This window comes from Globicephala melas, chromosome 13 (assembly GCF_963455315.2).
Source record: "Globicephala melas chromosome 13, mGloMel1.2, whole genome shotgun sequence".
Lineage (NCBI taxonomy): Eukaryota > Metazoa > Chordata > Mammalia > Artiodactyla > Delphinidae > Globicephala > Globicephala melas.
Genome location: NC_083326.1, coordinates 58,170,029 through 58,193,745, shown reverse-complemented (window position 1 = coordinate 58,193,745; position 23,717 = coordinate 58,170,029). Strand labels below are relative to the sequence as shown.

At 45.3% G+C, this 23,717-nt stretch overlaps 1 protein-coding gene across 2 annotated transcripts in view; it reads left to right on the top strand.

Annotated features, from left to right (window-relative positions):
- LAMA1 (laminin subunit alpha 1) overlaps window positions 1–23,717 on the top strand; it is a 164,990-nt gene that overhangs the window by 65,478 nt on the left and 75,795 nt on the right. For both annotated transcript variants that reach the window (XM_060311142.2, XM_060311143.1), the window contains exons 7-19: window positions 1,486–1,603; window positions 2,498–2,676; window positions 3,338–3,443; window positions 5,595–5,755; window positions 6,701–6,841; window positions 7,859–8,032; window positions 9,674–9,775; window positions 10,559–10,770; window positions 11,528–11,639; window positions 14,043–14,153; window positions 18,290–18,417; window positions 19,901–19,987; window positions 20,657–20,868. In XM_060311142.2, coding sequence (XP_060167125.1) covers window positions 1,486–1,603; window positions 2,498–2,676; window positions 3,338–3,443; window positions 5,595–5,755; window positions 6,701–6,841; window positions 7,859–8,032; window positions 9,674–9,775; window positions 10,559–10,770; window positions 11,528–11,639; window positions 14,043–14,153; window positions 18,290–18,417; window positions 19,901–19,987; window positions 20,657–20,868 — 1,843 coding nt within the window. The remainder of the gene's footprint in view (window positions 1–1,485; window positions 1,604–2,497; window positions 2,677–3,337; window positions 3,444–5,594; window positions 5,756–6,700; window positions 6,842–7,858; window positions 8,033–9,673; window positions 9,776–10,558; window positions 10,771–11,527; window positions 11,640–14,042; window positions 14,154–18,289; window positions 18,418–19,900; window positions 19,988–20,656; window positions 20,869–23,717) is intronic.

Here is a 23,717-nt window from a genome sequence, read left to right as displayed (position 1 = left end):
GTTCACGCCGCCAACCCCAGTCCTCTCCCTGCGCTCCGACCAAAGCCCGAGCCTCAGCTCGCAGCCCCGCCCGCCCTGGCAGGTGAGCAGACAAGCCTCGGGCTGGTGAGTGCCGGTCGGCCCTGATCCTCTGTGCGGGAATGTCTCCGCTTTGACCTCCGCAGCCCTGTTGCTGCGCTCTCCTCCGCGGCTTCGAAGCTCCCCCGACCTCCGCCACCCGCAGTCTCCGCCCGCGAAGGGGCTTCTAGTGTGTGGAAACTTTTCCTCCTTCACAGCTCCCTTCTACTGGTGCAGGTCCCGTCCCTATTGTTTTGTCTCGGTTTTTTCTTTTGCCCTACCCAGGTACGTGGGGAGTTTCTTGCCTTTTGGGAGGTCTGAGGTCTTCTGCCAGCGTTCAGAAGGTGTTCTGTAGGAGTTGTTCCACGTGTAGATGTATTTCTGGTGTATCTGTGGGGAGGAAGGTGATCTCCGCGTCTTACTCTTCCGCCATTTTCCCCTCGTCTCTCCGCCATCTTCCCCTCGTCTCTCCGCCATCTTCCCCTCGTCTCTCCGCCATCTTCTCCTCGTCTCTCCGCCATCTTTCCCTCGTCTCCTATACTTCTTAAAAGAAGGATTTCCCTCCTTCTGACTTCACCCTCTTTCTTTTTTTGTGGTGCTAAATCAAGGTAAAATAAAGGTTCTCTCTTTTAACGTAGTATTAAGTGAAGAAGAAGGCATCCTCTTTTCTTCTTTTAAAACTTACACGAAGCTACTTATTTTTACCCAATCTTCGTAATAATTTAACTCCTGAATCGGATTTTTTTTTTTAATTTTTGTTTATTTATTTTTGGCTGCGTTGGGTCTTTGTTGCTGCACATGGGCTTTCTCTAGTTGCGGCAAGCAGGGGCTACTCTTCCTTTTGGTGTGTGGGCTTCTCATTGCGGTGGCTTCTCGTTGCGAAGCACAGGCTCTCGGCGCGCGGGCTTCAGTAGTTGGGGTACCTGGGCTCAGTTGTTGTGGCTTGCGGTCTCAGTAGTTGTGGCTTACGGGCTCTAGAGCACAGGCTCAGTAGTTGTGGTGCACGGGCTTAGTTCCTCCGTGGCATGTGAGATCTTCCTGGACCAGGGATCGAACCTGTGTCCTCTGCATTGGCAGGCGGATTCTTAACCACTGCACCACCAGGGAAGCCTAGGACTTTTATTATTGCTGAAAAAACAGAGATGAGTATCAAGAAAGTTACTAGTAGGAGCTTCCAAACCTTTCAGGTCAATGTGTCTCTTTTGAAAAGTTCTTTTTTGTTAAGCCATATGTTAGTTTTGGTTTATTCCTTCTCATTTCTGTTTGTAACCAGGTCATATGTTTTTTTTTTCTCTAAAAATTAAATGCTAGTTTGCTTGATTGTAAACTCTTGCTGTGTATTTGACTGTGATGGGTTCTTCCTAAATAAAACTAAGAAAAACATACAGGTAAATTTTCAGATGCAATTTTATATTCTTTACTGCCTAGAAATTCCAGTGTCAGTGTGAACATAATACGTGTGGTGACAGCTGCAATCGGTGTTGTCCTGGGTACCGTCAGCAGCCCTGGAGGCCCGGCACTGTTTCCTCTGGTAACACGTGTGAAGGTAAGTTCACTGAGAATTGCAAGGATGTGAAGTTTTCCCCCTTCATATGCTTCAGTTTATGGTGACTTAACATCTGTAAGTAGTAAATAACTGGTTTTCTTAGTTATTCAAGTAGTTCACAAAGAGGCTGACTACCTTAATAAAATTGAAAGGATGGAGACCCGAATGCATTGATTATCAACTTGCTATTTCTCTAAGATTCCACTTCCCATATATTAATTTATTCTTTATAAATTTGGATTTAAATTTTAAATAGGCAATATATTCACAAGGTTCCAATATCTACAGTATATAAAAGTATATTTATATATTTCTGTTTCCATCCTTCCTACTTTTTATTGTTTCCTGGTAGGTTCTTCCTGAAATGTTTTTACAAGTAAAGCATAAGTTAGTATATTCCAACACATCACACTGTTTGTACACAGAAGCTGATGTGCTATGCGTGCCATTCTATGCATTACTTTTATATTTAACAATATATCTTAAATAAAACATCTCCATATTAACACTATGAAATGCTGTTTTAAAAGCAGTTGCACTGAACTCCATTATATGGATGTAACATAATCAAAACAGCTACCTACCCGTGGTATTTTGCTTGTTACAAGTCCTTTGTTAACACAAGCAATGGTGCAGTAATTCACCTTTGTCACTGACAAGTGAGCAAGTGCTTCTGCAAGATATGATCCCAGAAGACAGGTTGATGAATCAAGTGGATATGCATACGTATAATTCAGATAGCTACTCCCCAATGCCTCTGAAAGATTGCTACTAAAATGACTTCTATAATTTTAATTTAATTTATAGTCATCAAAATTTACTAAAGGAGGGAAGGCTTTTCTTTATCTAGGCCACGGTATCTGTATTAATTGAGATGTTAAAATATTTTCCTAGAATGCAATTGCCACAATAAAGCCAAAGACTGTTACTATGATGAAAATGTGGCGAATCAGAAGAGAAGTCTGAATACTGCCGGACAATTCAGAGGAGGAGGGGTTTGTATTGATTGCCTGCAGAAAACCATGGGCATCAACTGTGAAACCTGCGTGGATGGATATTACAGACCACACAGGGTAAGAGCGCCTCAACTGTCGCCCAGCTTTGCGGTAGAAAAGACATACAGGCCGCCACGCATCAGTCTCTGTATTGAAGACATTTCCTTTTGCAACATTTCATCTGTATTCTTACAATATGCTGGTAGTGTTCTTCAGATATCAGTTTCCTGCTCTATCCATCCTGTTTTCTTGCTCAGGGTAGGATGTTCACCATTACTTAACTTGAATTGTGGGTCTACTGGCTACGTCATCTCAGAGTTTTGTGATAGTAAGTGTCCCTGTGGAGAGTCAGCCAATAACTAAAGCAGCTGTATCTTGCCAGTAGGAAGTGCTCACTCCTCAGTTGACACCATATGTAGCTGTCACGGGAATCCCATGGTGGCTAAGTCATAGGAGAGGCTTCTACATGTCTCCAAGAGATGGCAGAGTGAGGGGACGGGTAACAGTGATAATGAAGAAGGATGACACTTTGCTAATGACGCCAGCTGCTGTCACTGTCAAAAAGATGTTTGCACTTTTTTTTCTGGCTTGACCTACACCCACTGGGTACACAGAATCATTGTGATAGTCACATCTTGGATAAAAAGTCAATACCTTGTCATTGGTATTATTCTCAATGTTAATACTAATATTGCTGTTATTTCTAGCAAGATAATCTAGGGCAACCTCTGCCTTTCAGGTGTCACCTTATGATGACAACCCTTGTCATCCCTGTGACTGTGACCCTCTGGGGTCCCTCAGTTCTGTCTGTATTAAGAATGACCTTCATTCTGACTTACACAGAGGTGAGTACTTGATTCATTTTTGTGCTTGTAATTGATTTGTGTGTGTGTGTGTGTATGTGTGTAAGATTTGTACCTAGTGAGACTGTTACCATTGTGTAATAATTTAGTGGTGTGATTCTCTATTGATTCTTTCACTCACCAAATATTTACTAAGCACCTACTACGTGTCAGGCAGTTTTCTAGGACCTAGGAACATATATATCCTCGAACAAGATGACCAAGGTCCCTGCTCACAAGCAGACAATAAACGAACAAGTACATAAATAATATAAAGCCAGGTAGGAATCAGTGCCCTGGGCATAAAGCAAAATTAGGAATCGTGATGGGAGGGAGGTAGAGGGTGGAAATGGCAATGTTGGGACAATGAAATGACATTTGAGAGGTTAATTAGCTTTTGACGAAAGAGGAAATAAGGCTCGGTTTCAAGTCATACGTGAAACAGTAAATAGCAATCACTCTACTTAGCGCTCAGAAGACATGCAGAGCCTTTAGCATACATCCTCCCACAAAGCAATCAGATCCCCCAGTTAACTTTGTAAATGTCAGTGTTCTTTCCATTTCAAAAACTGGCAAATGGACTTGCAAATACCAGAGTCTCCTGAGGAGGTGGCATCTGTCCAGAGACCCCTGTGACCCCCTCCAGTGCCCCATCACTAGTAGTGAGGATGGATATTGCTCAGCAGGGAGGGATGTGCTGTCTGTGGGCCCTGCTGACAAGGGGGAGGGTAAATTACAGGAGGGAGTTGATTCTTACCCGCAACGCGTGATGAGATGCTGGGGCTGATGACAATCACCCTTGATTGGGTTCATTTTCAAATATATATCATTTCAACTTTTTTTTTGTGGGGGGGGGTACGCGGGCCTCTCACTACTGTGGCCTCTCCCGTTGCGAAGCACAGGCTCCGGATGCGCAGGCTCAGCGGCCATGGCTCACGGGCCCCGCCGCTCTGCGGCATGTGGGATCTTCCCGGACCGGGGCACGAACCCATGTCCCCTGCATCAGCAGGCGGACTCTCAACCACTGCGCCACCAGGGAATCCCTCATTTCGACTTTAAATCATGGCCAATAAAAATTATTTTACCCAATTTATAGGCAAGGAAACTGTAGCTCAGAGTACTTAAGAACCTTGGCCAAGAGTACACAACTTTCAAAGCTGGCATTAGAAGCAAAGACAGTGCTTATTGCCCTCCACCACTGGCTTATGTGCTTTAAAAAAAAAAGAAAGCTTGATTTTGTGATATGATTGACTACCATACAGTACACCCATTTAAAGTGTACAATTCATTGTGTTTCGGCATATTCATGGGTGCAGCCATCACCACAATCCAATATTGGTACATTTTCATCTCCCCATAAAGAAACCCCTTCCCCACTGGCAGTTGTTGCCTGTTTTCCTCCATCCCTTTGCCCCAGCTCCAAGCTCTAGGCAGCCACGGATGTAATTTTTCTCTAGAGATTTGCTTATTCTGGCCATTTCGTATAAATAGAACCATACACTATGTGGTCTTTAGTGACTGGCTTCTTTCACGGAGCATAATGTTTTCAGGGTTCATCCATGTAGCACGTGTCAGTACTTCAGTGCTTTTGATTGCTGAATAATACTCCATTGCATGCATGTTTAACTTATCCACTCATCGGTTGATGAATATTTGGGTGGTTTTGACTTTTTGTCTATTGTGAATAATGCTGCTACAAACATTTATGTACAAGTTTTTGGGAGGATGTATGTTTCCATTTTTCTTGGCTAAATACTTAGGTATGGTATTGCTGGATCTTATGGTCACACTATGCTTAGCATTTTGAAGAAGTACTAAATGTTTTTGCAAAGCTTCTGCACCATTTTACATTCCCACCAGCCTCTGTGCTTTCCATCTGTCTTGTTCTTTCTTTAAACCAGGAGTTGTCAAACTATGGTCTATGGGCCATATCTGGCACCACTGTTTTTTATAAATAAAGCTGTACCCATCTATTTATGTATCATCTGTGGCTGCTTTCAAGCAATACGGGCAAAGTTGAATAGTTGCAACAGAGTCTCTGGCCAGAAAGCCTAAAATATTTACTCGCTGACCCTTTATAGAAATAGTTGGCCAACCCCTGCTTTAAACCTCTTTTACCTTCCTGTTGGGTCATTTTGCCATTTTTCTTCACAGGGAAGTGGCCGGGTCAGTGTCCGTGCAAGGAAGGTTACGCAGGAGAAAAATGTGATCGCTGCCAGTTTGGTTATAAGGGTTACCCTGCGTGTGTGCCCTGTGACTGTAACCCAGCCGGCAGCGTGAATGGGGAACCCTGCTCCGAGGCTTGTCTCTGTAAGGTATGTGTGGAGGTTAAAGCTGCCCCAGAGTTTCCTTTGAGATGTCCTGAAAATGGGATGCATTTCATTGGCTCAGATGATCAGGTCCTAAGCAAAGCATCGAGGTGAAAGTGGAACTCTCCCTTCCCCTGAGCCTTCCTGAGAAGCATGACATTATGTCACAGTGAACTGGCCAGAGAATATATCCTTGGACTTAGATGGGCACCTGATTTTCTTTTTTGGTGCCTTCTGGGTGATGGCCAGATACTCCAGAAGTATTTCTGTGACTTCCTGGTTGAAACCAAATACTGCTTTTCTTAGGCCTTGGCCTAATGCCTCTTCTGTGACATCCTTTTTAAGCTTTATGTTTAGAGGAGAACCAAGTAAACACTACATTTCTAAGAACATTAATTAAAGGCAGATAGATTCTTCTGGACTTCTCTTAAAAAGGAATTGAACAATGATAAGAAATGCATGAATCTCGTACCAGGGAGGCGTTTTCTGGCTATCTGACACTAATAACCATCTCCCCGTAATTCAGCGGACTTCCAGCTGTGTCTTGTGTTCCTTCCCATGTAAGCAGAGTCTTAGGTACGTTACATATGATGGAAAATTATCTTGAGCATTTATTAACAAGACAATTACATAGTCCTCTTCAGATTTTAAAATGCTTGAAAGATCTGCAGACATAAAAGATTTAAAACAAAGCAACACGAAAAAGCCATTTAAATATAAGGACCAAGCTCTAAGATCCCTAGCCTCAGTCTTGACTACAAAATCAAATGATACGTATTTCAGACTATCTGGAAATCGTGACATCATGAGGCTTCGCATTGACTTTGAGTGTCTTTTTGTTTACCTGTGTCTCTGGATCGCCAGACATCTTTCTTGCTAATGTCATGTTAATGTCATTGTAGTCTGCCTACCTATTGGTTTCAAAAGCTAATTTTTTACTCCAATTTGCAGGAGAATGTTGAGGGGAAACATTGTGATCGATGCAAACCAGGATTCTATAACTTGGAGGAAAGGAACCCCCAGGGCTGCTCGGAATGCTTCTGCTTTGGTGTCTCTGACGTTTGCGACAGCCTCTCCTGGCCAATCAGTCAGGTGAGGGAATCCTTTGAGAGCCAGGAACTGTGTCAGAAAGCGATGAGGCTGTCTTTTCTGTAACACCACTCTCATCCTTTGGACCGACGTCGACGTGGATCAAAGGCTGCCCACTTACCAAAGTGTCACTAAAATTCCTAGATCATGTGTTTGTTCCCTCATACATTTTCCTATGGAAGCAATAGGATGCTGCGGCATTGCAGAATGCATCGTGTGAAAATTTCTTCTGTGGGGAAATGCATGGAGTTGTGGGGTCAGATCTTACCGCACCAGCCCCACCCCGGTCTCAGGCCGGGAAGCATAGCAGGACCTGGGGACATGCAGAATTTTCTAGCTCGAAGAAGCAGGCGAGGTGGGAACGCAGCAGGTGGCACAGTTTATGAGGAGAGGCAGGGTACTCCCTTTGTTTGGGGAATCGAGAATTCTGGGGGAACGAGTTCTGGGTGAGTGCTGAGTGGGTTCTAGGGAGGACAGGGTGATGGCTGGAGGTTAGGGCTAGTCCCTGACCCTCCCTCCTCCCCTCCCTCCTCCCTCCTCACCAGCGTATGGGGAGGAGGGATTCGGATCAGTACTTGAGAATGGGGTGCGTTCCTGTGGGTGATCTCCTGTCATCTCTGTGTAGATGACAAATTGGGAGGATAGGATCTGGAGGTCGTTTTATACGGTTTTTGGCATTTGGCTAAGAAGCAGGGGGCAACAACAAAGTCAGAGTTAGCCAGAGACACTGTGTTCAATGCGTTTATTGAGTTCTTTGCTGTTTTTTAATCTAAGTTATATACCCGTGGCCTTTATGGTTTTGCTCATTATTTGCTTCTAATTGACCTGGGTTTGGGGGACATGTGACTCGTTCTCAGGTTTTCCGGGTCCTTTGACGAGTGCAAGGGCCACCGTGTGTTAGCTCCGTCCTCGCCGTGCTTTCTGGGTCTGTCCCTTCACGGTGAAGATACTAACACTGGGCTGGGTGAAACCTAAGGTGACTTCAATTTCATGTTCTAAAATTCTTGGATCTTTTTTAAGGTGAAAGATATGTCCGGCTGGCTGGTCACCGACTTGGTCAGTTCCAGCCAGCTCCGGTCCCAGCAGGACATGCTGGGCGGGCGTCACCAGATCAGCATCAACAGCTCGGCGGTGGTGCAGAGGCTGACCTCCCAGTATTACTGGTCGGCCCCGGAGGCCTACCTGGGAAACAAGGTACTTCCAGGGCCGGTGTCTGGGGCAGAGATCTCAGAGCACATTAAGGAAGACCTTGTGTTGGCTTTTCAAGTACTGTCGTTGGTCTCTTGAGTTTAGCAGAATATCACACAGCGTTTACTGACACCTGACTCACACGGTCTTTTTATCCTTGTTAGACTTTACTGCATCTTTAAAATATGAACCTATGTCTTTCTTGGCCCCGTCGAAGGTGGTCTGTTGTATGAAATCTTGTCCCCTCCCTGACAGACCTTCTGTTTTGCTCTGGGTTCCTGGGTCACCTGGGCCTTTGTGAAGGTCCCTCGCATCCCTGCCCTGTGGAGCCAGCCGTGTACCTGTCTTACCTGGCGTATAGAACACCCCTGGGAAAGGTGTGCAGGAACCCTTGCACTGCCCCCTTCTTCTTTATTATGCTTGTTGCTTACGTGAAGTGCGTGTTTAACAACAGGTAGAATACTTTCCACTGTAAGAAAACGCTCAAAGGTGATTCCACAAAGTGGGAAGTTGGTGGCTACGATTTAACCTCTCCCTTCAATGACATGGTCCTGTCCCTCCTCACCAATTAGGCAGCTTCCCTCCAGACTCTGATCGATCTGAAAATATATCCAATGGAATCTCTCTCAATACCTACAGCTCCCTGCTCACCTTATCCAGGCCTTTGGTTTGTTTGAAGTCATGGTATATGTAGTGTAGGTCTCGTACCATGGTACATTTCCAGTTAATTTGTTGGTTATATTTTAATTTTATAGCTGTTTTGTGTATATTTAAGTAGTGTTTATTTTTTTTATTTTTATTTTTTTCGGTACACGGGCCTCTCACTCTTGTGGCCTCTCCCGTTGCGGAGCACAGGCTCCGGACGCGCAGGCTCAGCGGCCATGGCTCACGGGCCCAGCCGCTCCGCGGCATGTGGGATCTTCCTGGACCAGGGCACGAACCTGTGTCCCCTGCATCGGCAGGCAGACTCTCAACCACTGCGCCACCAGGGAAGCCCAGTAGTGTTTATTTTTGAAAATGATTACTTTTCCCATCAAATTATAATCTTAGAAGACATTTTCTATTTAGAATGGGATCTTATCACCAAAATTCAATAGTTTTGTTTATCATGTCTGGGGAGCACCTCTCCAATTTTATGGTGCAAAGATTGGATTCTGAACGTTGTACCATAGCTGGCAGAAAGAAAATCTCTCTTTTACATTAAAGGATGTCTGATCAGGTAGGAAATCCTTAGTCCTTCCTTTAGCTGATCACACGTGTTGCTGTTGCCGTCCTATAAGCAGGGCGGTGAGCCCCAGTGTTGAGGTTGTAGTCCTGGATCACACTCCCTGCCCCCTAAAGTCCTTAAGTGAAATAAAGGTCTATCGTGGGACTAGCACAAGTTCAGAGTAATTTACCTCGGGATCTCTAAGGAGGAGTACATTTTTTTCTGTGCATTTAGACAGTATCCTACATTTCATGGTATCAGTTAAACAGAACATTCGTTATAACGTGCTTCCTTTCCACTGCCTTTAATGTGAAATCCTTACATATTGTGGCCTCTGGGACACCTCGCAGCCTAGTTGTTGCCAGGTGGATCCTAGTGACCGTGTCCCCTTGCCAAGGGCTATGATCCCCTCCGTGCTCATTGTCACTTAAACATTCCAGCTGACGGCGTTTGGTGGATTCCTGAAGTACACGGTGTCTTACGAGGTCCCAGTGGAGATGGCGGACGGTGACCCCATGTCTCACGCCGACGTCATCATTAAGGTAATTGCTTTCGCATCAGTTTGCTAGAGCCGAGGGCTTCGTGGGGCAGCAGTTTTATGACTGAAGGTGGCTAAGCGAGGCCGTAGTGGCAGGAGCTCAGGGCCAGGTGGTCATTCAGCGGTGCTTTGCCCGTCTGGACTCCGCTGAGACTGGGAATTTCCAGAATTGCCTCAGGGCAGCACCTGTAGCTCTTCGCTTGCTCCTGTAGCTGACCTGTCTATTCACAATTTAGAGGGAGAGGAGTTTTTCCTCGATGTTGGGACTTCCTTTTAGGCCCTTTGGGTCCCTCCTCCCCTCCTGTAGCGTCCTCCCCATGTGAATGACTAGGCAGCAGTGCCTGGCTGTGTGGGGACTGGAGATGCATTGTCATTTTTGTCCTCCACCTCTGTCCCTGTTTCCACACTCCCATCACAAAAAGACCCAGCAAGGCCTTGGCCTTTGCTGTACCCCTGAAACACTGTAAATCAACTATGCTTCAATTAAAAAAAAGATTAGAGGTGTCAGATTGGTTGCTTTGAGGGAAACTGTGGGCTAGTGCATGACTGTCTCTTTTCTGAGATCCCAGCACAGGCACAGTCTTTAGACTTATCCGAATCCCTCTGAGAGGAAGATAGTGATACGTTTTCTCTGGTCGTTCTGGACCAAGGGCTATGGACATCATTACACGTTTGCCAAAAACCTGCACACAACTGAAAAGCCACGTGGCTGAATACAAAATCTGCTTTTAGTGTTTGATCATGAAATTGAATTATGAATATATTTCCTCTTGTTTTTAAATGTTAGGGGAATGGGCTCACTTTAAGGACCCAGGCAGAGGGCCTGTTATTGCAGCCCTATGAAGAGCACTTGAACGTGGTTAGACTCGTGCCTGAGCACTTCCGAGATTTTCATAGCAGGAGGGAGGTAGATCGCGACCAGCTGATGACCGTGCTTGCCAACATGACACATCTCTTGATCAGAGCCGACTACAATTCTGCAAAGATGGCTCTTTACAGGTGTGTACTGAAAAGGAGGGAAAACGTAGGTGATCTTGTCTTTATTATCATACAATTTTAAGCTGAATATACTTTACTTGATTATTTTAAGGACACAGCTAACAGAACTGTCTTGGAATTATTTTTTATCACTATAATTTTATCAAAGGCATAACAGTTGTTGTCCATGACAAATGTATCTAGTAGGAGATAGACTTGGCATTGGGATCAGAAACTTTCAGGGTGGATTTTTGAGAAATGCCCAATGAGGTGACAGTTGTTAACTGTGTTGCATCTGGTTTTCACCCTCCTGATGTTAATGGTCTTAGGTTTTCACAAACTATTTAAGCTCATGAGTCCATCCTTAGTCGTTTTGTTACTCTGAGAAGGTCAGTTTCTGGCAATGCCAGGCTAAGCATACATGTTGGATGCAGCTAAAGCAAACAGAACTGCACATTCAGGACAGTCTCTCTGCACTAGAGAGAGTTCAGCTGCATGGGTTCGTTCTGGAGTTCACTCTTCGGAACGGGCTTCTCAGAGCCTTCCCACGGCTGTGTATGGACAGCAGCTCGTCTTGTACCAAATGTCCAAGGCATTTCCAGGGACTAATGAACAGCTCCCAGAAAGTGTCCTGTTGTGAAAATCTTTACTTACTTACAAAAATCACATCACCATTTTGTTTGAATTAAATCTTTCTTAGGAATTTGTCTTCTTTGAGGTGTTAGATGCCGTGTGCGAGTGTGTAAGTCCTGTAACGGCCCTGCCTGTTTGTTTGCAGGTTGGATTCTGTCTCTCTGGACACAGCCAGCCCTAACGTTATAGACCTGTCCCTGGCCACAGAGGTGGAGCATTGCGAGTGCCCCCAAGGCTATGCGGGCATCTCTTGTGAGGTAACACTCCTCCTCCTTCCCGTCTTCTTCCTTTTCTCCTTCCTGCGGGGTTGGGGGAAAAGCATATTGAAGGTGATGTTGTAATGCGTGTTTGAATTTTAACTTTGGAAACCCAGTGTTTCTAAACATCAGACTTTTGGAGGTTATTGGAACATTGGAAATACATTGTTTAAGGAAATCTAATTCCTCTGGGGCATCTGGGAATACTCTAAGTAAGTGTCACCGTCCTGCTTAGTCAACAGGAAAGTTGAGACACCCATGCCATATTTTGCATTTCTAAGGAGGATTGAATTTGATTGTATTTGAACATTTACCAATTACCAACATGCGACCCTGGAAAGCTTCAGACAAGCCAGGCCTTTTTGGAGACCTTTGATGGCCCCAGGCTATGTTACTTAGGTGGGCTCTACCTCACATATGCAGTATATGAAACCATACTTGCAGTCATGGATGAAAGTAATCTGTCGCTTAAAAATTTTGAAATATTTTTTGAAATTATTTGGACATACATATTGATGATAACTCTCTCTTACTGAGAACTTTCTATGCATTTGGCACTATTCTGAGCCCCTTCCATATGTTACCTCATTTAATCCTTACAACAATCCTATGAGGTAGGCCCTTCATATACTTTCTGTTCCGTAGATTAGGAAACGGAGACACAGAGAGGTTAAGTAACTTGACCAAGGTCACACAGCTAGGAAGTGGTCATTGAACTTCATCCCTGCTAATTGCCATGAGGTCCTGCGCCTCGTGAGCCCATGACTGTGATTGTGAACATTTGTCATTGGCTGTGATTTCTTGGCAAGCATTTTTACAAAGTGAGAGCATTTAACCTATAATATTAGGTTTGTAGGTAATAAAGTTGGCCTAAAGCTTCGTGGTGTACATATTTAATTAAATATTTTTATTTCTATTTTAAATATTTTGCAAGATTTTTTTTGGCCACAGGGTTGGGACCAATGAACTTATTTTTACATCTCATTTATTTTTAGGACCAGCAAATGTCCATAAGTCCTAATCCCTGTGGGCCTAGTGCTTAATGGATAAATGACCCTCAGACCACCTCATAGTATGTGGATGTGGGCTTAGGGGAGCGACAGGTAGAGCAGGGACAACCATGGAAGTGGGAGCGCAGCCAGCTGGACTGGGAGGGGACAGCAGGAAGCAGCTGCTGCTAGAGAACAAGTGCGCGGGGGGCTTTGTTCCCAGAAGTGCTGGTGTGCTTGGGTTGATGGCTCAAGCATCACACAGGCAGGTCAAGACGCCTTTGCAAGAGTTTGTGTTAAGCAGAAGAACTCATTCTTTTATCCAGCTGTTACTCAGAAGCTGACTTAAAGAATCAGGCAGCTACTGGTTGGGAATGGAATTTGGGGGAGCCCTGTAGCCGCAACACGGACCCCCAGGCAGCTGCCTGCTCAGTGCCTGTCTGTAGACAAGTCCGCTGTCCCCGGGGGAGTCTGGCTGCGGAGCGGGGTCGTGGGGGAGGTGGCAGGGGACTTTCCCAAGGTCAGTGTGAATGAAGGCATTATATATTATTACTATAATGAAATGCTCTTTAAGAATTCTTAGGACAATAAAAGGCACATCCACACCCCCTCCTCCCATGCCCCCAAGGGAGTGTGCCAACCTCCAAATTAATTACTCCCTGGTCTGCACTCTGGATGTGTTTCTTGTCTGCTGTGGCCCCGGGCAGCCCGTGGACATGGATCTTGGAGGTGTGCACACCTGGTGTGGAATCACTGCACGGGTGCCATGGACCGTAGCTAACGCGCCGTGTTCCGGATTCCGAGTCTATCAGATAGAGAGCCGATTTCTCAGGGTCGTCACAAGGGCGACATGAAGTACAGTGTCCGAGGTGGCTCCCTGCCCCTGAACGCCCATGTTGCCTGTCCAGCGCATAGCCAGAGGGAAGCTCACCTGCAACGTTTGCTCTCTTAAACTGATGCCGTTTGACGCAGACCTGCATTTAACACTTTGATGGCAACATTTACTAAATTTTAAGCAACAGAAAAAGTGTTGAGAGAAATAAATCCCCTTGATTGAAACAGCCTTGATTAAAAGGCTGTTACATGATTTCTAAGAATATTGCAGTGGAAAACTGCTATGATGTACGCTGACTCATTGCATAGCCATTACATTTTTGTGTGCATGTTTCTACCTTTAAAATATATAAGGAACTGGATTATGGTGATGGTTGCACAACTCAGTAAACTTACTAAAAAAAACCCATTGAATCGTATGCTTAATATGGGTGCATTTTATGGCACGTTTGGGCAAAAAAAATAAGTTTCCATTCATGGAAAATTGAGCGGTTTATGATTCTAACGTACTGGGAAGAAGATGATTTGGTTTTTTGTAAATTTGCCTTAACCTGGACAGTCACCCGTCCTTCTTTTGCAGTCCTGTCTCCCTGGCTATTACCGCGTGGATGGAATACTCTTTGGAGGAATCTGTCAGCCCTGTGAATGCCACGGCCATGCAGCTGAGTGTGACGTTCATGGCGTTTGCTTTGTGAGTCTGGCTGAGACCTTGAGTGCACGCCCTCCTCCCACCCTGAAGCCCTCACTGTACAGAAGTGATTAAAAAGGAAGCTTCCTCCACAGGGAATATCCCTGCCCTTGTGGACCCTAAAGGAAATCTGCAGGTTTAAGTTTAAGTCATAAAATGTTTCCTGCTTTTTTCCTTCTTTTTTTTGTGAAGAAAAGTTGCTTTGGTGATAGCAGAAAAAAGATGTATGATTTCATTGCAGGTTTTTTATTAGAACAATAAGTAATGATTTACTTTGCAAGATTAAAAAGCAATATAAAGGGAGAAAACGACCACTGATTAAATAAAAAGGATCATCAGATCTTTTAAACGCAAGTGCTAGTAGATTTTAACATTATGTTACATAGTATATCGTAAGAGGAATAAAAAAAATTTCTAATAATCTCACTCTTTTGTATAATATATAATGCTTCAGAGATGTTAGTTCAGATAAACTCTGCAAACAAGTACCTCTTTCATGCAGTTGGAGTTGAAATAGGGCTTAGCAAATATGTAGTTAATCTTGAGAATGAACTTTGGGGCAGATACAGGGCAAGACTTGTTTTTTAACTTCAGTCAGGAATTCTTTTAGGCTCTTATGCCTGGGAGCCAGGCCACACTCCTGGGTTCTAGTGGATTCACTGCTCAGAGATGGAGTGAATGCATATGGTAATCAGCTGAACCCTATTCACTGCACAGGGAAAGGATCATGCTTTTTCCAAAAGAGCTTGATTGAGTCACAGGGTTAGGAAAAATTAACGATCAGACCCATGGGGAAGATATCGGCATGATGCCGCTGATTGCTTTTTCTCTCTAGAGCCTAATTTTTCTTTTTCTCTGCAAGTACAGCTTTTGTTTTGTTTTGTTCTTTGTCAGTGTCTTTGTTCTGTAAGTGAAGCGTCTGTAGGATGGCGTGGAATGATGTTTGCACGCCTACTCGGTCCCTCCAGAATAAGTTCCTCAGGTGTAACTTCCCACAAGGAAGGGAGGTCGCTGCTTTTTTTTTTTTTTTTTTAATTTATTTATTTGGCTGCGTTGGGTCTTCGTTGCTGTGCGCGGGCTTTCTCTAGTTGCGGCGAGCGGTGGCTACTCTTAGTTGCGGTGCATGGGCCTCTCATTGTGGTGGCTTCTCTTATTGCAGAGCACGGACTCTACGTGCTTGGGCTTCAGTAGTTGTGACGTGTGGGCTCAGTAGTTGTGGCTCACGGACTTAGTTGCTCTGCGGCACGTAGGATCTTCCTGGACCAGGGATCGAACCCGTGTACCCTGCATTGGCAGGCAGATTCTTAACCACTGCACCACCAGGGAAGTCCTGGTCGCTGCTTTTTTAAAACCTCTCTCCCCCTGCCATTTGGGTTTGGAGGCCTCTGCCAGCACTTGGGGGTGGTCAGCAGGTCGTGATTGTACCACCTATGGCTTTAGTGACAGGCAGGCTGGAAGATTTGCACGTGCTTCTGTTAATATATATTTCCAAAAATATATTCTCCTGTGAAAGTGAAGATGCTAAATAGCCTTAAAGCTCTAAGTATAGAAGATAATAATTTTTATAGTGTAAAATTTTTTAAGGAATAATTTTAGATTTACAGAAAGGTTAGAAAAATAGGATAGAGGGTTCCCGTGTGAGCATCGCCCTGTTTCCCCGGATGCTCATCTTACACAATCTGTATGGTTATCAAAACTCAGAAATTAACATGGCACAGTCCCATCAACTAAATGTCAGATTCCATTCAGGTTTCATCCTTTTCCTTTCCAGCATCAAACCTACCGTCCCATACTGCATTTAGTATGAGGAGGCTTTGCCTCCTTCAGGCTGTGACAGTTCCTGGTTTTCAGGACTAGGGCACATTTGAGATCTTCGGACCTTCTGTGGACTGTCCCTCCGCTGGAGCTGGTCCACTTTCTCGTGGTGAGGTTGAGGTTATCCATTTTTGGTGAGAGGACCTTGAGGTGACGTGCCCTCCCAGTGTGTGCTGTCAGGGTCCGTGATGCCACTGGCTGCTTCTGGGGGATGTTAATTAGCCTGGGTCACTCGGATAAGGGAGTCTCTGCCAGGTTTTTCTGCTGTAAAATTATTTTTTTTCCTTTTTTAAGTAATTAAAGGAGAAAAGTAATAAAATTTAGATTGGAATACAGGGAAATATAAAAACTTATAAGATCACTTATCTGTTTAATCTGCTTTGCTTTTTAAATTCTATTTTAAAAAGAAACCTTTAATTCTTCCTTTAGCATAGCTGTAACTAGCCCCTGGCCTTGTATATAGTTATCTAGATTCTAGGGGTTGACTCCTTATATACATTTTATTAGAGAGAAGTTTCCAGTTGTTCTTAGTGCTTCTATTCTTGTCTTTTTTTAAAGACTATTTTTAGAGTAGTTTTAGGTTTACAGTGAAATTGAGAAGAAGGTATAGAGATTTCCGATCTACCCCCTGTGGGCACCCATGCTCATACGCCTCCATTATCAACATCCCCCCCGCCCCAGAGTCGTGCATTTGTTACAATTAGTGACCCCACGCTGACACATCACAGCCACCCAGAGTCCACAGTTTACCTGTGTCCTCACTATTTTCTCTGAGCTCTCTCTGCTCTTACTCCAAGGAGGAATCAATTTCTTTTCTTTGGAAAGACAGGGGCATAAAATGCAGTTGTGCATGTCTTGGGCCCTCCTGGTTTTCCTTTTCCAATCAAGAGAAGATGTGTTCGCTCCCCAAGGAGATGAGCATTCCTATCCTTTCACGTTCCAGATCCACCAACAGGGATCATCACTTAAAGGGGTGTTGGCGCCTGCCTGAGAAAGCATTGAAACAGACCTTCAGCAGGTTTTTCAACAGAACTACATTGTAGTTTTCCCAAAGAGAAAGAAGACCCAGTCTGGCCCTTTGAGGAAAGAAAGCAAATCAGAGACATTTGCAGTTGAGCTTAATCAAATAGATTTTAACGAAACTAATTATTTTGCATAATTCTTTTAGCACAACCATGTAGCTCTTTACCAAGGCCGGTTGCATTTTGCGTAGATTTGGGTTAATGATCAAAACCAAGGTCATATGAGGGATGAAAAGAAAAAAAGAAAAGCGCATGGGCGTCATCTGGAAGCTTTTTTAGAAACTCAAAATCGCAGACCTGCAGCATCAGAGTCAACATTTAACCCACATGATCTGTATACACATTCAAATTTGGAAGCTCTGGTCTGGGATGACCCTAAAAAAAACTGGTGAAACCGTGATATAGAGGATGCAACACAATTAAATGGAACAGATGGGAAAACTTTTATCAACCTCAGGAATGATAGAAAAGTATGTAGTTAACAACTGGAAATATTATTTGAATAGTCAGGTGAAAAATGTCCAGTAAATGTGTGTAAAATGAGTGGCTTTAAGAGAAGGGGTATAAAAGGACATGGAAGACCCCAAGGGAGAGGAAGTGAGAGGAGAGGGCCCACAGTTGGGGCTGGGGCTGGGAGTACGGGCAGGGGAGGGCAGAGGTTGTAGGGGAGAGCTCTGGGTGGCCTCAGCACCAGGTGGGGGCAATAGGGAGACCAAGCCAGGGGAGAAGAGGGGCCTGGAAGGAACGGGCAGGAGAGGAGCCGCCCGGGGGCCCGTCTCTCGCACACCTCCTACACCTGACGCAGGGTAATTTCACTCTCTAAAGAGGTGTTTTAAATGAGGAAAAGAAATCTTTCGTACTTATTCATGTATTTACCATTTCCGATGTTCTCCATGCCGTAGTATAAATTCAGGATTTCCTGGACTGTCTCCAGGGGGAAAGACATGCAGTTGCAGGACCCATCCCGCTGTCTCCCTTCCCTGCACATCCTGCACCTCCGCTGTCTGGGGTCTGAGAGCAGCTCTTTGATGTATTGTATTCCGTCCCTACAGAGGGCAAGTCTGCTGCCAGTTACTCTGACACGGTTGGAAATGAAAGGTCTTATGCTTCCCGTTTACATAAATTAAAAATTTTTATTAGCGGATCTGGAAACAGGCAACCCCTCCTCATATAAGAGAGTTTGGTGACTTGCTTTAGCGTTTTGCCTTTTTTCTTCACTTGGACTTCAGGTTGTTTGAAGGTGAACCTGAGATTCCTTTAAGGAGGCCTGAGCCGAGTCTTCTTTCCATGCGTGTGTCCTAGGCATGCCAGCACAACACCACCGGGGACCGCTGCGAGCGCTGCCTGCCCGGCTTCTACGGGCTGCCTTCCCGAGGAACCCCTGGGGACTGCCAGCCGTGTGCCTGCCCGCTCTCCACGGCCTCCAACAAGTAAGCCGGGCTCCTCCACCAGCCGGTCCTGCCCCGCGTGGCCTGGGTCTCCATCCAGACGTGCACTGATACCTTCAGAGCAAGACCTGTGTGTGATGAGAGTGTTAATTTTGCCCTGGAGCAATTAATTGGGATTAGAGATGGAGGAACAGATTCTCTCTTCCTTAAAAAAAACAAACAAAAACTTTGATGTTTTAAATTGCGTAAGGCAAGTTGTGTGAAGGCAAGGACATTTGCATGGCCTTTTTTGCCCTTGGTCTAATGTTGGCCGTCAGTTCCTTCACACGTATATGTTGTGTGCCTACCACTGTGCTAAGAGGCAGAGGAGATGCAGAGATGAATAAAACATGTTCCTGGGCTTCAGGAGTATTTGAGCGAATGACCAAAATATGTAAATACGAGGCTCATTGAGAATGGGCTGAATTCATTTAGTTTAATTTAACGAATCTTTACTGAGCGCCTGGTATATGCTGGGCATCATGGTAGGTGTCCTGAGTGTCAAACTGTTCCTCTGTGGCTGCCGACGCCGTGGAATCCACAGTGCGGTCACGAGGGCAGAGGAAGTGGGTCCACTGTGCAGAGGGAATCTGTGTGGGGCGATTCCCTGTGGAAGCTCTCCATCTGAGACTTGAAGGATGAGAGGGAGTTTGAAGGCAGTGGAGGAGAAGGGCCTGCTAGGCGGGAAGAAGTGGTGCCGCGGTCTGGCAGCGTGAGGGGCAGGTCGGTTTGCGGAGCTGCAGGTGGTCCCGGGGCACAGAGCACGAGGGGAGGCGGAGGATGGTTACAGTCACGGCCTCGACCAACATGCTGGGGCTTGTGTGCCCCCAGGCCAGCGGTCTGAAAGTCTCTCTCACTGTTTACCCTTTAGAACTCTCCCCCCATCCACGCCTAGAGGATTCTCCCATGGGGAGTTTTATTTGGAACTCCAGTGTACAAAACAGCAATCAGGGCTGCTCTGGTGAAATCGTGGGGACCTCGCTATGGCCCCCAGGCCTCCCTTCGCGGTCCTCCCAAGACCAGGAATGGAGTATGAAGGGACCTCGGGCTGCATGGGGGCCTCGGGGGATGCTGGTTACACTCACTGAAGTGTGGAGCCCCTTGGCTCTGTCCTGTAAGCGGGCTCACTCTTGGCCAGTGTGGGCAGCTCTAAGGCAGGCAGCCCAGTCCTGGGAACTCGAGGACAGGAACTCTGCCTGAGCATCAGAGCCGGCCTCCTGGAGGAGGGGACCGCTGAGCTGGGCCTTGGGGGTGAGCCGGTGAACCTGGGCAGATGGGGAGAAGCGCAGTCCGGGCCGAGGGTCGAGCAGGGAGTGTCCAGTGCCCATGGGCGGGCTGCGTGGCCTGGGGCCTTGGGTTCTGGGCTAAGGAGTGAGCACGCGGTGAAAGTTTGTAAGGACAGGAGTAGTAGAAACTAAGCATTTTAATATTTAGGAATTCTGCACCATCCACTGGAGAACTGCATTCATTTCTACTGCTTTGTCAGTTTCAGCCCCACCTGCCACCTCGACGATGGAGATGAAGTGTTCTGTGACCAGTGTGCCCCAGGATACGCGGGGGATTGGTGCGAGAGGTACTCTGCTTCGCTCGACCGGTTTCCAAACATTTTTTTACTATAAATTCTATGTGTTTATTCTTAAATGTGTGGTTAAGTGTGGCTTTAGAGCCTTTGGTATGTCATTATTATTCCATCGGATCACAGAGAAAAACCAGTCGATCGATTAAAAAATTAATGTTGGAAGTCCCTGGGGACTTTTTGATCTCTTTGAGCTAATCTCAGTTTTCATCAGTATCAATAGGAAACTGCCAGGAGTCAGTATTTCTGTTCATACGTTTGAATGTCCCATTACTCTGGGTGATTCCATAAGCAAGGGGTGGTTTGATGTAATAGTTGTCTTCTGGCGCCTGGAAGCCAGGGTTATCTGTCCCACGTGTACGTCCCGGTGCCAAGTCTGGCTGGACTCCGTGGGAGGTGACATCGCTGAGTGGTGGGATGCGGGTCGAATTGTCTGGGGCTGGAGCATGTCCCCGGGATGTGTGGCTCCTTTTGGACGCCCTCCCCCTGCCACACAATGAGTGACGGGAATCTGTGAATGCCTGAACTCGAGCAGCATTCCTCTCACGGTAAATCTTCGGTAAAGAGTCAGTGTGGTTGATTAACTACTCAGAGAGTCCCTGGATGGTGGGGTAGTGTCTACAGTAATCGCATTTGTTTGCATCCCTCTCTCAATCTTCTATATAGATGTGCAGACGGTTACTTTGGAAACCCAACAGTGCCCGGAGATTCCTGTGTCCCTTGTAACTGCAGTGGCAATGTGGACCCCTTGGAGGCCAGGAGCTGTGATTCCGTCACCGGAGAATGCCTGAGATGCCTTGGGAACACTGACGGCCCCCACTGTGAGAGGTGTGCCTACGGGTTCTATGGGGATGCCGTGACTGCGAAAAACTGCCGCGGTGAGTGTGTGACCTGGCGGTCGGGTCCATTACTTATCACCCTGTGAAGTCTCCATCCATTTACTTACGTGCATCAGAAAGCGCTTGGCCCAGGAGGTCAGTTGATCCGGTCTGTGCTGGGTTAGCTTGATCCGTTACTCCAAATGAAGGTCAGGTGGCCTAGAAAGCACGCGCCCTTCCATTTCAGGAGAAAGTGGTCCTTCACAGTGTTGGCACTGCTCCCAGTGACCAGGGAGGCAAAGGAAGCCTGTCCCGTTTGTCAGGGAGATGCTATGGGCTTCGTGAGGCAGATGGGATTTCAGGACGTGGAATGGGAAATGGGGAGACCCTAGCCCCCAAAACTGGTGCGTCTCAGTGGTCTGCGCCTGAGTCACCAATCCCCACGTCGCTCGGCAGGGCTCTCTGCTCAGACCCTTGAAATTACAGACCATGTAAAACCAGTTACTTAGAAAAGCAGATTTTCAGACTCCTAGAATGACAAACTTATAGCCTTAGGGCTGATAACAGCTCTCAGATTTTTTCACACAGTTCTTGAAAAAGGAATGAAAGAGTAAAAGTGACAATTATAAATTATTTTGATAATTTCCTATAAATGCTGGTCCTACTGTGCTGTTACAACGTGGAGACACAAGAGGGAGCAAGAGATCCAGAGAAGATGTTTTCCTAGGATCACGTCAAGAGATTGACAAGCTTCTGTTGCTCTGGGCCTATGAACCCGATCTTCAGCACCTTGACTGGTTATCATAGGTAGATAATTATGATAACCGGTAATTGTATAAAGCTTCAAAGTTTATGGAATGCTTTCACAATTCTCATGGCATTTCTTTTCATCCTTACTGCAAACCTTGATGATTAATTTCTTAGTTCATTTGTCATTTATTAAGTGTCTGTTACTTCCCAGGCACTATGCCAAATACTGTGATTGGAGTTGGAAATTTATTTAATCAGACTTGAAAATCCCAAGTCTATTTGGGAGCTACACACGATGGTGTAGGAGAGAGGCACGTGTGTGGATTCAGGGCTTTGGAGTCTGACTAGTTTAGAGTCCAGGATTGGTCACCAACCAGCCCTGTGACATTAGGCAAATTTTATTAACCTCTCCTAGCAACTATTTCTTCATACATAAAATGGACATAATTATACGTATACACTAAAGCCTTTCTGAAAAGTCAATGGGATGACAAATTTAAAGTTCTAGACAGGGGCTTCCCTGGTGGCGCAGTGGTTGAGAGTCCGCCTGCCGATGCAGGGGACACGGGTTTGTGCCCCGGTCCGGGAAGATCCTACATGCCGCGGAGCGGCTGGGCTCGTGGGCCATGGCTGCTGAGCCTGCGCGTCTGGAGCCTGTGCTCCGCAACGGGAGAGGCCACAACAGTGAGAGGCCCGCATACCGCAAAAAAAAAAATAATAAAGTTCTAGACAGTAAATGGTAGCTATTACAATTGCTGGTAATAAGAGCAGTCATTTTTATTATTTTTCTGTACAGTGCTGTCCAACAGAAATGTAAGTCACACATGTAATTTAAATTTTTCTAGTAACCACCTTTTAAAAAGTAGAAACAGGTGAAATACATTTTAATAATACATTTTATTTAACTCAATATATAGAAGTATTATTTTATCATGTAATCAAGTTTTCAAAGTATTAATAACTGTTTTCTTTCTTTTAATATTGTCTTCAAAATTCAGTGTGTGTTTTATAGCCCATCTCGATTAGGATGCTAAGTTTTCATCAGAAATATTTGATCTGTATTTAGATTACATAAAATTCAATGTTGAAGAAATGGATTCAGACACCCATGTTGTTCAAACATATTTAAAAGTTTTCCATCGTGTTTTCCTTTATGTGCATCCACGCTGACAAACTGCGTCAGCATTTTGCCATGGGGATAAAAGGGAAAATATAAAATAGAAGGTCTCAGGGATGAGTGGAGAGTGCGGGGGAGTGGGGGGGTCAGAACAGGTGGGATTTGGGTCTAGGTCCTCGTTATTGGCCCAGGGAGCTGGACTGGTTATGGGCTGACCCCGCCTGGCTTTCTCTAGTTTCTGAGCATTTACACTTTTTATTCTTTTCCTATCTCCTTTTCCCCCCCATTCCTAGCTTTGACGAGATGAATTCCTACAACTGTTTCTGAATGTTTCACTAGAAATCTTTCCAGGTCTATAATAAGGGTCCTTCTTACGAACTTCTCAGAAGCCTCCACACGATAACATAATACCGTATTTTATTAGGTGAACCTGGTAAAAATGCCAGTGTTCAGTATTACTGACATCAGCTTTGGTGTGATAGATGCAGTAGTGGCTGTGGACACAGTTGTCCAGGGCAGAGAGTGGTGTGGAGGGAGAAAAGGTTGGTGGGAAGCCTCCTGGGCGCTAATATTAAAGAAACCTTGTGCGAAATAACTTAAGTAGGTATAATTTTTATATTGTGGGGTTCTTCTGAGAATTAAAATACCTGTAAAGAACCTGGCGGAAGGTAATAGCCAGGTATTTTAAATTAGTATTATTTATAACATGAACAATTTTTATTAATAATTGCTATTATAATTGTTGGTATAGAGGGATAACTGCAAATAACAGTGTGATCTCTGGCTAGCTACATCACCTTTCTAAGTGTTAGACTTCTCACCCCAAAATAGAGAAAATTATAGTACTTCCCTCGTATGTTTGCTATGAAGGTTCATTCATTCATTTCATATATTGACTGTAACATGGAGACACGAGCTGACGGGTGTGTGATAAATGTGATTTGTTATTATCATCAATATTTGGTGATGATCATACTCGAAGTGAACTTGGAATATTCCCCAGAGGAAGGGTGGGGTTTGAGTAAGGCACAGAAAGGGAGGA